This window comes from Rissa tridactyla, chromosome 3, assembly GCF_028500815.1.
Source record: "Rissa tridactyla isolate bRisTri1 chromosome 3, bRisTri1.patW.cur.20221130, whole genome shotgun sequence".
In the NCBI taxonomy this organism is placed as follows: domain Eukaryota; kingdom Metazoa; phylum Chordata; class Aves; order Charadriiformes; family Laridae; genus Rissa; species Rissa tridactyla.
Window position 1 is genome coordinate 59,361,450 of NC_071468.1, and position 12,740 is coordinate 59,374,189.

Sequence of the window (12,740 nt, forward strand, 5' to 3'; positions counted from 1 at the left end):
TGTGAGACATCCTGTAGTGAATCTAGCCTGAGAACTTTAAGATACTATTTTCCCTTGCTATCGGCCCTGCTCTCCTGCCAAGGGATACTATTTGCCTGCAGAAATGGCAGACTGAGAACTGTGCCCATCTCTCTCATGCTCCAGTGCTAAAGCTGTTGTATTGCTGCAAACCCACCCTACACGGACAGTTTTAAGTTCAGAAGCTGGACTGTGGATGGAAGTAGGTAAAGCATGGTTATGATCTGGCAGCAAGTAGGAAAAGCAGCTGGAATCAATGGCGTGTTGTATGGTCACAGATAAGTTTGCTAGGAGACATCTGTAAGAACCCCTAAATTCTGCTGCACTAGACATTACTTTTAACTTGTTGGGGAGTATTTTTTCTAGGGGAGTAGAGCTGCTGCATGCCTAAGGGAAGGTGGTCTCTGTATGGAGCATCTGAGTTGTGGCAAACAAATATAAAGACAGGAAGATAATTCCCAAGTAATTCTGGAAGAAGTTTGAAATCAGGAAGGTGGGTTACAGGAGAAGGCTGAGAGTTCAAGCGTGATGGGGACAGATGACACACCTTCAGTTGATTTCAGAGCAGTCAGCATATAACCTGTATGTCAGTAGTTGGTGGTGACAAAGGCAACTTGAAGGGCAGCAGTTCTGAGCTCTATAGCCATGTGAACTCGTCAGATTGTTTTGGCCATCAGATGTGATAAATGTGTCTAATTGCTTTTTGATGTTGTCTTAACCTTTGTGAGCACTCATAGTGGCAACTGAAGAGTTTAGTTGTGTATACTTCATTAAAAACAGGTTTCTTTGCTGTGTTCATTGTGATTTGTTCTTTCAATAGTCATTTAGGTTTATCTATCTACAAAATAATAACTAGAGAATGGCTGACTCACTGACCTTGCAGTTTTCAGGTTGTGTTAAAGAGGACCCAGAAGAAAACTGGAGAACAGGCATGCATACGTCCTTCTACTCAGCCCCACAGAGACACTTGCTTGTATAGTTATTTGTAAATGTTCTAGTGGAGTAGTAGTTCATTTTTGGTGGGACATCACTTTGATTTTTTTTCTCTTTCCCCTTTCTAAGTACTTTCAGTTTTGAGTGGGAAATTATCTTTCTGATGTCTCCCTGCAGCTGAAATTAGACAATGTGCAAAACCTTTAAGACAAGGAAAATTGCTATTTTTGTTTAATCTCTGCCAGTGTATGCTTCTTCATTCGCTGGATTTTCCTTCATCATAGGCTTATGTTGAACTTGGCTCTTTGTTTTTGCTTATTTCTTGTTGTGTTTGTGCAACTGGCTTCTTTTATTTAAATTTTATTGAAGTACAGACAGTTGGATTCCTACTTAAAAAAAATAGGAAGCATGTTTGCCAGTCACCTCTTAGATTTCACTGTTAATGGAAGACAGAATTTAACGCTATACATTAATACTTTTGTAAAGCTTGATTGTATCTTTCTCAAATGGATATTTAAAACACGTGTAACGAGAGTTGTGTTTTGATACTCACGCTTTTGTCGTGTAAAAATGTTGGCTGAGGAGTCCTTATACATGTTCATACAAATGATGGCATTATCTAGGAATGGATTATCTTTTCCCCAGTTGTGTCCTCATGCCAGCTGTGTCATTGTATTATAGTGAATACTTGTGATTATCTCTAGCGATAAATTTGTAACTTGGTGCCTGACCTAGAGCTGAGAGCTCCATGCCCATCTTTCTTGGAATGTTGGTAGCTGATTGTCAGCTGTCTTATGAGGTTTCAAGGCTTTGGTATTAATAAAGAGGCTTTTTTTTTTAATGCGGAGACAGAAACTTTGGCTGCAGATCAATGAATAAACAAAGAGTTATTGTATTCAGTAGCTCTAGGAGTTTGAGGGCAAGCCTACTCGAAAGTGTTGAGTTCATGTTGTTTTGTTATAGGCACAAATGATGTAGCATCAGTTGTTGGGATGTGCTGTGGCTTATAGTCCCTTTAAATTGCAGCATTTGGTGTTGTCAGCCAAACCAAGGCTTCTTTCAATTTTTTTTGTTTAAACAAACAAAAAAGCACACTTTCACTTGAAGAGTAGTTATATCTCATGTGAATACTCTTGTCTTGTAGTGAATTGCTCTGCCTGCCTTGTGTAAGAGCTCTGTCGTCGCATCTGAATCCCACTGTGACCCTTGTAAAGTGTCTTGTACTCTCCCCTGCCTTGAGACTTCAGTGGTGGGGTTCTTTGTGGCATCTTTAAACAGTTGTTCATATTCATATGACCATTGTTCATATTCATAAATGTATTTCAAATAAAGATTTTGGTGTTAGAAGTGAATTGTATATTGATAACTTAATGGAGTATGTGTAATGCATGCGTAATATCAGTAACGTCCCAAAAGGAAGAGCCAATATGTCTTGATCAGACTGCTGCTCAGGTTGCCCTAGTGTGCACCCTTCCTCAGATCTAAACAGAGACGAGATACCTAGGGAAACACTGGTTAAGTGATGAGAGAAAACAGTAGTGGGTTTTGGGGTTTGTTTTCCCCCCCCTCTCCACCCCCCCCACTTTAGAAACGGTAAAATTGAATGTCCAGGTATTTCAGGGTTAGGTGATTTATTTCATTGTTTTGGCTATGAGGAGAGAAGTGGTGGTGATACTGAGGTTACAAGTGGGTGAAGGATATTAATTCTTCTGCATATAGGAGGGATGCTGAATTTATGCATTCATTTACACAAAACATTGAAAAAAAAGGAGCAGATAACAGAAAAAGGTTGTCAGTTACTATTTGTAGGCAATGTAGGCTTTTTCACATTCTATCTTAATGGTTGGACTGTCAATCTAAAGACCGAGAATGAAACCTTGGTCCTATTGAAATCATTAGCAAACCTTCCGTTGGGTGTTTTAATGTGCTCACAAGGCACATAATAGGCAAGACTCTTATGAAATGCTCTGTTCTTACAAAGCTTGATACTACGTGTTCAAATGAATCTGATACTGACACAAGATAGGCACTATAAGAAAGGGGTTATAAATTACAATATTACTGTGGACTGAAGCAAAGAACAAGACTGAGGTATTTTGAGGAACTGCAGATCTATGCAAAGTTTAAATGAAATGCAGCAAGTTGAAGTGGAGGTGCAGAATCAGAAGCAAAAGGCAGAATTCATTGAGGCTTGCCTGGCAGAATATAGCAGTAAAAATAGCATGAGCAAACAGTAGCTAAACTGGTAAAAAGGTAATGTGTGTATTGGGAGTAAAATAGCACTAGAGAAAAACTGGACTCTTCTGTAAAGGAAGGGAAAGGAAATAAATGGATATTGATGACAGCAGTGTCACTAAAATAACAGTTAAAAAGTAATTAAAACTTTGCTGTACAGCATGTAATAAAATTAAGTAAAGGCATGGAAGATGTGAAAACATACACATCATCCATTCATGGTCATACATGCCCACTGGGTTTCAGAAGAATGTGATGCAGTTACAGCAATGCTGTCATTTTTGGAAAATGTTAGAGAGCTGGTGTGGAAAGGTTGATTGTTGATCCCTACAACATGAAGAGGTTGATACTTGTCATGATCACCCTGTCACACAAAGCTTGTCTTTGAAAACTGCTGGAACCGATGTTAAAGAAAATGTTTGAACTTAATAGATGTTAAAGGAACTTTTAGATAAGATTATAATGCGTATTTCTCCACTAACAACTCCTTCTCAATAACTTCTCAAAGCATTGTGGTTGAAAGAAACTGGTGCTATCAAAATGAAACTTTCAGTTTAAAAGTATGCCAAAGCTGAAAACTGTGCATGCGTTGAAGTTGGAAAAAGTTATAATTAAATTTTTACCTCCACTGTATGGGACACATGGTACTGGGTGAGCAGCTCTTAAATGTATGGCTCCAGGTCTTTCTCACTGTGCGCTGAAGACAAAATTTGTTCTTTTGTTAGAGAGTTTTCTATGGTATTGATCATGGTCATATTAAATTCTAAAATCACCTCTCTGGTGAAGAAATGATGATGTTTTTTGTTTTTACAGTTAGGAAACTGAGGCATTGCTGTGGGAAGTTTGGGTGGCCTGTTTATGATGGCTGTAGGTTAAATTTTCTGGAACATCCACCTTCTGAAAACAGCTTCAAGGCACATCTGTCGTCAAATTCTTAAATTCAAAAGTAGTTGCAGTTATAGATAGATAAGCAGCATTTTCTGCAACTTAAATCCTGTGATTTCAAGTCAGGTAATGAGGGATGCATTAGATCAGTAAATTTCAATTTTATTTTTTTTTGCTTTAATGAAAAACTGTGGCAGATGCAGGGGTAGACTCCAGTTCTGCCTGAGCAGCATACAGCTACCTTAATGGTAAGACCATCTTCTGCTTTGTTCACTACCCATACAATAGGTGAAGTGTTTGGTCCAATACTGCACAGCAGCCCATTCGCTGAGCTGACCTCCACTGATGCCGAGAGCAGGCACATCTGCTGCCCGTGAGGACAAGAGTGTGACCATGTATTTAAAGACTGATACAGTTACATCTGTGAAGGAGACGTGTTTACTGTTACAAGGGCAAACTTAATTCCAACAGTTCTTAACACTGCAATGGCAATGTTTCTTAAATCTGGGGAAGAGCTGGCTATTTGTTTTTGGTTTGCCTTGCAGAAATACAGAATCATAGAATGGTCTGGGTGGGAAGAGACCTTAAAGATCATCTAGTTCCAACCCCACTGTCATGGGCAGGGACACCTCCCACTAGACCAGGCTGCTCAAAGCCCCATCCAGCCTGGCCTTGAACACCTACAGGGATGGGGCACCTACAGCTTCTCTGGGCAACCTGTTCCAGTGTCTCACCACCCTCACAGTAAAGAATTTCTTCCTAATATCGAATCTAAATCTACCCTCTTCTAGTTTAAAACTGTTACCTGTCCTCCTATCACTATACTCCCTGATAAAGAGTCCCTTTCCACCATTCCTGTAGGCCCCCTTTAAGTGCTGGAAGACAATATAAAGTTTACCCGGAGCCTTCTCTTCTCCAGGCTGAACAGCCCCAGCTCTCTGAGCCTGTCTTCGTAGGAGAGGTGCTTCAGCCCTCTGAGGTCCTTCTCCTCAGAGCTGCTCTCAGTCCATTCTCCGCCCAGCCTGTGTTTGTGCTTGGGGTTGCCCTGATGCAAGCTGACAGCCACTGAACCACTGGTGGGCGTCTTAACCTTGAACTTCACTGTACAGACAACTGGGATCTAATCTAAAGGGGGGCAGAAATAGCAGTGGTGAATTACCACCTTCTGTAGGGACTGGTCAGAGCATGGGATGAGATGTGCTTCCTCGCTGGGTCTCTCTGTCTCTCTGCTCCAGTCCTAAAGATGATCAGAGGATTCTTCTGTAGTGTTTGTTCTTCCCCTGAGACCTTGGAGGGAGGAGGGAACAGGCAGCACCAACAGCTAGAGTGGCTTTCTCTGGGTTGTCTCAGTAATTTGCCTGGGGATATTTACTGCTCTCTCAGTCTAGCCATCTCATATTCATTATCTCCAGTCCTTGATCCTGGTGCCTCAATCACAGTGTCCACAGTAAGCTCTGAGTACGCCCAGGTCCCTTGTTACCCATATCCCGTGACCACAGCCCCCTCAATTTCAGCGTTGTATGGGTCATCTACAGTCTGGAGTTTCAGCAATATCTCAGGCTCTTTATCCTTCCACCTTTCTGAAGTGGAGGGATGTCACCTGAGGGAAAGGGGAGCAGCGGTCCTGGGGAGGACAAGGAGAAGTGAAGAGATGGCAGGCTGATGAGAAGAATGGGAAGAAGGTTGAAGTGGTGGTGAGGCTCACTCTCCTAGCACGCGCGCACACACACACACACACGCACAAAAGAAACCCTCCACTGTTTGGCGGTCACTAGTGCAGAGGACAGAGACTCTTTGGCCTGTATCTGTGTCACCTCCTGACCTTGTTTCCTCCTCTTCCCTTCAACTCTTCCTGCCCCACTTCTGTCTCCGCTCTGTCTCTGTGGCTTTTCTTAACCCATTGTCCCTCTCCCTTTGTCTGGCAAATTGGAGGCCACCTCCATACACCTTGTGACTCTTCTGATGAAGTCTCACAGTGCCACTTGCATGTTTCCATTTCTTCCTCCTGCGCTCCTCACGGTCTGGTGACATTCAGGTGCTCTCTCTACAGGGGTGCACACCTCGACTTTGTTGAAAGTCCAATGTCACCCCGGCAAATTAAAATTCTCTGCCCCAAAGCGTGGTATTCAAGAGGTATTTTTAAGTGTTTTATGTAAGAACATAAACGATGTATTTTTCTGTGACCTCATTCTAAGACATAGCTGAACTGTTTCTGCTGAATTTTCCAAAGAATTTCAGCCTCAGGCATACATATGGCCTGGAAAATTTCAGCCTAAATGCTTGAAGTTTGGCAAAGTTTATGTGCACCTGAAAATAGTCTTGATAATGGAGAGTGTCAGCCTGTTTTAGCTGTGTAGCTGTCTGTGTGCCTTGTTTATAATTATATTTAAATATTGGATGCGGAACAGAAAATATTACACTCAAAATTAATTAACATTGAATTTGAGTAAATGTTGTTATTGGAGTTGAGACCTGGAAATAATATCCTGAAACAGAAGATGATGGCATTGAACAATGCTGTTGGGCTTCGTGAGAATCTTGTGAAGGAAACTCAAGACTTGCTTTGAACAAGGATTTATATTTGAGAAGATGAATATGACAGGTGATGCACAGGGTGAACATAAAAACACAGAAATAAGCATAGATAAAGTATCTTGGTCTATAGGAGGAAATTTAAGTTGTCCCCCTGGGAGCCCTATAAGAAGGAATCTCTAGTTCATCTGCTGAACCTTTGTGTTTGTGTTGGTTTTAACTAAAAGTGTGGTGAAAGTGCATGATGGCCTGAAAAAAAAAATAAAAAATGAGAGTGTTGTTATGGGTCAGGTGGCCTGAAGAGGCTGGGGAACCATTGATTTTGAAAAGTATGAAATATAAATAGTAAATTACCCAGGGACATTTAGTGGTGAAAAATAGAAACTTCTAATCTGGCCACAAAGAAGCCAAATAATAAAGGCAAATTTGCTGACTAATACTCCCCCAAAATTAGAAGTGAATGTGCAATTTGCTATGGTGGCAAAAAAAGGCAGTCCTCTTCTGAAGCGAATGGAGGTGTCGGGTGAGGAGGGGGAGGTTGTTGTTTCTGCCTCCTCAGGTGTAGTGTGTCCACATTTGGAATACTTTATTTGGCTCTGGTGACATTCCTGGCAAATCGGTACTGGTAAGGGTGGGGGGAGACAGTGAAAACAGCGAGGAGGTTTGAGTTATTTACTTGCAGGAAAGACACAGGAAGAACAACATGTAATAGTTCATTAAGCAGTGACTTCTTTGGCGAGCACACACCTTGTGTGTATAGGGGCAAAAAAAAGCCATAGTGCGTTAGTAGTACAAATGGTAATAAAGAGAAGAAATGAGAGAGGTGTGTGTAATTTATTGTAATAAGAACTATTACATCAGAATATAATAGCCAAGAAGGACTTGGCCGTGTTACACAGGAGGCTTTAAAGTGAAACTGGTCAACAATACACTGTAGGAAAATATGTACAAAATGTGCCACGGGAAGGAATCCTGCGCCTGGCGGGAGGGTGGGCTGGCTGGCTGAATTAATAGGTCTTTTTTCCCTGGGAGGGGAGGGTGGGGAATATGTCTCTTTCAGGAAGATGAGATTGTGATAGGCTTTTTAAAAGTTCCCCCCCCCGCCCCTTTCTTCTGTGAATATAACTGGCACTCAGGAATTAAAAAATGGATGTCATATTAACAATACAGTGCTGCGCCTGACAAAGTATGATATTTTTTCTGGTTCAGTTAGTCCTCAGTAATAAAACATGAGAGTAATACCACACAATGGTTGACACCCGTCCTGAAACTGTTACGGTGCTTGGTAAGTGCTGCCAAAAAGTCTAAAAATAAAACTTCCCTCCCTTCCCTCCCCTCCCCCTCCATCAGTGATTGCAGTTTGGATTTTCCGAGGTCTATTAAGGAGGCAAATAAACTTTCATGTAAAATGTGGATTATGACTTGCCTTATGATCTGGAAACTTATTAATTCACATGATAGCCATATGAAAGCACTGAAATACAGTGTTCTGTATGCATTGCACTTTTGGAAACTGTATTTTCTTTTCACTTTCCCTTTTTTCAAGGTAAGAAAACAGACATTTTCTCAAGGTTAAATGGCTTGCCCACTACTGTGTCTCTCCTGATAGACACGATTTTATTTATGTTCACACATTAAAGTCAGTGATGCTAATCAGTTTACAACAGTATACTTAAGTATTTCTTAAGCTGAAATTTATTGGGCAGTTATTGTACTTACTTTTTCTGTAGGTAAGAGATATCCTTAAGGTAGAGTGCAAAACTATTACTTTTTTTTTTAAAGTGCAATGGAAGTCCCAAACTCACTGTTCACAAGCTCATCTATTAGTATGTATGGTACTTTGCCTGTTTGTATGTCAAATCAATATTTGATATATAAAGCATTGAGAAAACACATGTATAGTTTGCCCGCGGTAAGCGTGACTATTCTGACCTTTTTCTTTCAGTATCTTAACATATTTGTTTGTTTGTGTTTAACAGGGCAGCCCAATGGACCCAATGGTCATGAAGAGACCTCAGTTATACGGCATGGGCAATAACCCTCACTCTCAGTCGCAGCAGAGCAGCCCCTACCCTGGGCAGTCCTACGGCCCTCCCGGCCCCCAGCGCTATCCCGTGGGAATGCCGGGCCGAGCCCCCGCAGCCATGGGTGGAATGCAGTATCCACAGCAACAGGTTTGTGGAGGATTTTTCTGTGTTGCTTTGGTTTCCCTCCTCTCCTTCTCTTCCCTTCTGACACTGTGGTAACACAGAGGGTGCAAGAAAAAAAATATATTCAGAAATAAGTATTTTTCGGGCAGAAGGAGGGTAAAGGACTGTTTTAAAAGTAAATACATTACATTGACAGCATGAATGTTTTCTGAAGCCTCATACAGTCAGAAAAAAGTTTACTGTGTTGCTGGTATCTTTTTGGAGAGAGAACGATGTTAAATGCCACCAGGTTTTTTTTTCCATTTGTTATAATTTAGCCTTGTATATTTTTTAGTTGTGTGTGTGGTTTTTTTGGTGTTCTTTTAGTTATCTTTTTTTTCTAAATTCTCTTTTTCTCTGGCGTAGATGCATTAAATGTAAGATGAAAACCTAGAGCTGACATCAGTGCAGCAAGACTGGTGTTGCCCAGCGTATACCAAAGTGTAACATATTTATATCAGCTGTTGTTTGTTGTGGTACTGTGTTTTTTGTTTTGTTTTTTCCCCTCTCCTTTTGGTAGGAGCTTGTAGGTTTTCCTGTGGTTTGGTTTTGGTTTTTTTTTTTTTTTTCCCCCTTTACCAGTTCCTTAAAGTCAGGATACTTTTTTTTTATATCAGAGGACATGGAAATGTAAGAATCTCCTTTTATCTACTTGGATTTCACTGTTGATGACTTTTTTCCTACCCTTATAAGAAGATTAATTCCAATGTTCATTGGTCAACTACAGTGTTCAGGTAGGGAAGATACAGTAGTTTTCTAGAGAGGGGGATAAACCAAGGTTATCAAGAAATTATGTTTTACTAATCTTTATTTTAAATTAGGAATGTGAGTGTAGGCAATGGGAGCTCTGTACTTTGTTGTGAGAAATAACTTGATCATTAACAGGAAAGGACATTTGTTTTGCGCAACTAGCTAGCTGCAGATTAGCATTGTTTTAATGTCATTTATTGTGAAATATAGAGAAGAAAAGAAAATTTTTGTTATCATCCATCCACCAGGACAGGATGTTAATCAGGCACTTAATTAAATAACAGTTTCAAATCTAGTAGTTGGGTGAATAGTACCATTATCAAGAGTCTTCATTTTTTTTCTGTTCTGTTGTTCAATAGATACTTACTGGTAAGGAAGAGATGGTTTAGTTTAGAAATGTCAAGCAATGTATTTGGTTGCTAGCTTCAGACAGCAGAGCATTTTGTCAGTCGTAAAAGGAGGAGAAATTGAAAAAAGGAGGCTTTATTTTTCTCTGTGTGGCTGTAGCCAAAATGAAGTTATTAAAACATATTTTTAAATTTAAAATGAGTTATTCTGCGTTATGTGGAGATGAGTGTTGAATTTTCACTTCATTTGCTAATTGCTTGGTAATTGTAAATTACCCGTCAGCAGGCAGTGACCTGGCACAGCGATTGGCTGCCGGCCCTATCCGTCTTCTCAGAGCATTAATATAATTGGCTGAGCAGCAGCACAGTTCTGAGCACTAATGCTCTTTGGGGAAAAAGTGAGAGGATAATTATGACATTGAATTTTTATTGAACGGACATCACCACCTAGGCATGATTTTGTTTTGGACAGCCTCCAAAGCTTCATGTGTTTGGTTTGTGAACCTCTAATGATCTGAATCCAGTTCTTTTCATATTGCTCATATATTACCACCTTTCTACAAAGGATTAAAATGCAGGAATGCAGGTTTGTAAATTGAATTGCCAACTTACCAGCTGAGTGGTAAGTTGTCTTTGGCACAGGATGCCACAGTTTGATTCCTGGCTGGATTTTTACTCCTGTGACATGAATATTAAATAAGGAGAGCCTAGCTATGCTTGTTAAAATTGGCTGTGTAGCATATAGCTACTTCTAGATATAATATATATAAAATAAATAATATTGCCAGAAGTTTCAGAAGATGAATCTCAGCACTTTCTGGAAATTGGAGTCCTTTACAGTGTCACATTGAATTTATCAGAAGTGCAAGGCACTTCCGAAAACTTGTACGGTTAAAAAAATACTGGGCCTTAAACACATACAGTGCTCAGATTTAAGTATTGTGCAGAGAGAGTGTTGGGTAGGTGAATTATGAGGGTGGAAGTGCCACACCAGTAGGAAGGGTGGGAAACATCTATGGGAGAGGTTGTTCTTATTTTAAGTTATAGTCTGCCGTTGCCCAAAGATAGCTGAGGGTGTCAGTTCTGTTTCCTTGGATGAAACGAGCAGGTTTTTTGTTAGACTGTGAAGAATTTTGAATTTCGAAGAACTTGAAATGTTAAGTCTGGCTCTTTGTCAGTGGATGTTGTGGCTTGAGGTTAGAACTATGGGACTTGACAGATTTTAACTTAGAGGCTGTGCTGCAGGATGCTGCAAATGAAGAAATAAAGATGAAAAACAACACCCTAAAGAGCTGTCTAAAATTAATGGAAATGTTAGAAATGAAGATAATTGTCTAGATGTAGGTAGATGGTCTATGTCATGTTGCAGCAGAGAATAGCAGCCTGCAGCCCAGAGGTGGAGGAGAGAGCTTGTGGGCAGGGAGGCCTCTGGCATAAGCAGTGAAAGATTAAAGGGGATGAAAAAGATGAAATGTTATCAGGTGCAGTCATTCTACATATCTGCAGCACGAGTGTCAACCTTAGCCTGCTAGCCTGTTGGAAAAGTGGTACTACATAATGCTGCAGACTTTCTCTTGTAACTGCTCTTTGGCCTAGGCGTGCTTGATACCAAACAGGATGGTGCAAATAAAATCCCAAATTCTCCTAACATTCTGTGTGGAAATCACAGGATGTTGAAGAGAGTATGGAAAGTATGGGATATGTGCTGTGATGTGGTTGCAAAGGATGCTGTGAAGAGGGAAACCAGATCAACTAAGCATTTGAGCTTGGAACTCACCTCTCATGAGTTATCAATGACGAGCCCCAGAAAAAAAGCTAAGCCTTATATAAGTGGCAAAATTTGAAATCCAGACAATCATTTTGCATTACTCGCTAATATAACTAAAGATAAAGGCATTGAGATATATACATAGGCTCGTAGGAAAGAGAGGTGAAACTGATGAAGCTAATGGTAATTTGAGGTTTTCTTTTTCTTCTCCAATGCTTGACAACAGATCCAGATTTGTCATGTGAAGATGGGTGATAGCTTGTTGCGACAAAATGCTAAGCAATTTGAAGAATGCTGCATCATTTTCTCAATTTTTAAGGGCATACCCAGTTAAGTCGGTGTGAGTCAAATAAATATATAAAGCATTTTGACTGATTTGAGTAAAATTATCTTAATGGATCAGGAGATTAAAAATCAAATTATTCTGACCATGTATAAAAGGGGAAATGGAAGAAAGGAAGGTGTTACTACTTAATTTATAGGATTGCAGACTTGACAGTTTATGTCTCTTTTGTCAGTAGGCATAAATATGTATGGTGAATGAATTACTTACAAAGAGATTTTTATGTTGTTAGGAAACTTTTGGGTTTTTGTCTTTCTCATCCTCTTTCTATGGGAGGGGAGGAGAAGGAGGCAAGGGAAATCTGGGAGGCAAGTTGACCTGTGCCTGTGTTGTCAGTTTTCAACATGATTGAAACACAAGTTGCAACAAGGCCAGTGTTTGCATCCCAAGGTTTTAAAATGCTGGTCTTGCATGTAAATCTTAATAGTGCTATCTCATCATCTCATGTACTCTGTCTCCTGGTTTGCATGGGATGAATGTAATTTTAGGATTATTAGGACTCCTCACACAGGGCTTCAGGGAGATTGCATTATGTATGTGAAAACAGAAAGGAGAAAAATGTACTTCCAGGTTTAACTTTCAGTTTCTAATCTCTTAGGTATTTCTTGGAATTACAGAGAGGTGATGTCAAAATTTAGAAGCCTAATATGCAGGGATACTTATCACCTGCAAACTTCAGGCTTGGTTTTGCAATACATTTCACTATAGTGTGAGTAATAAGATCTGATTATAAAGACAAT

At 40.1% G+C, this 12,740-nt stretch overlaps 1 protein-coding gene across 6 annotated transcripts in view; it reads left to right on the plus strand.

Annotated features, from left to right (window-relative positions):
• The window catches only part of ARID1B (AT-rich interaction domain 1B), a 339,818-nt gene that overhangs the window by 25,581 nt on the left and 301,497 nt on the right, over positions 1-12,740 (plus strand). For all 6 annotated transcript variants that reach the window (XM_054196537.1, XM_054196539.1, XM_054196541.1 and 3 more), the window contains exon 2: positions 8,583-8,777. In XM_054196537.1, coding sequence (XP_054052512.1) covers positions 8,583-8,777 — 195 coding nt within the window. The remainder of the gene's footprint in view (positions 1-8,582; positions 8,778-12,740) is intronic.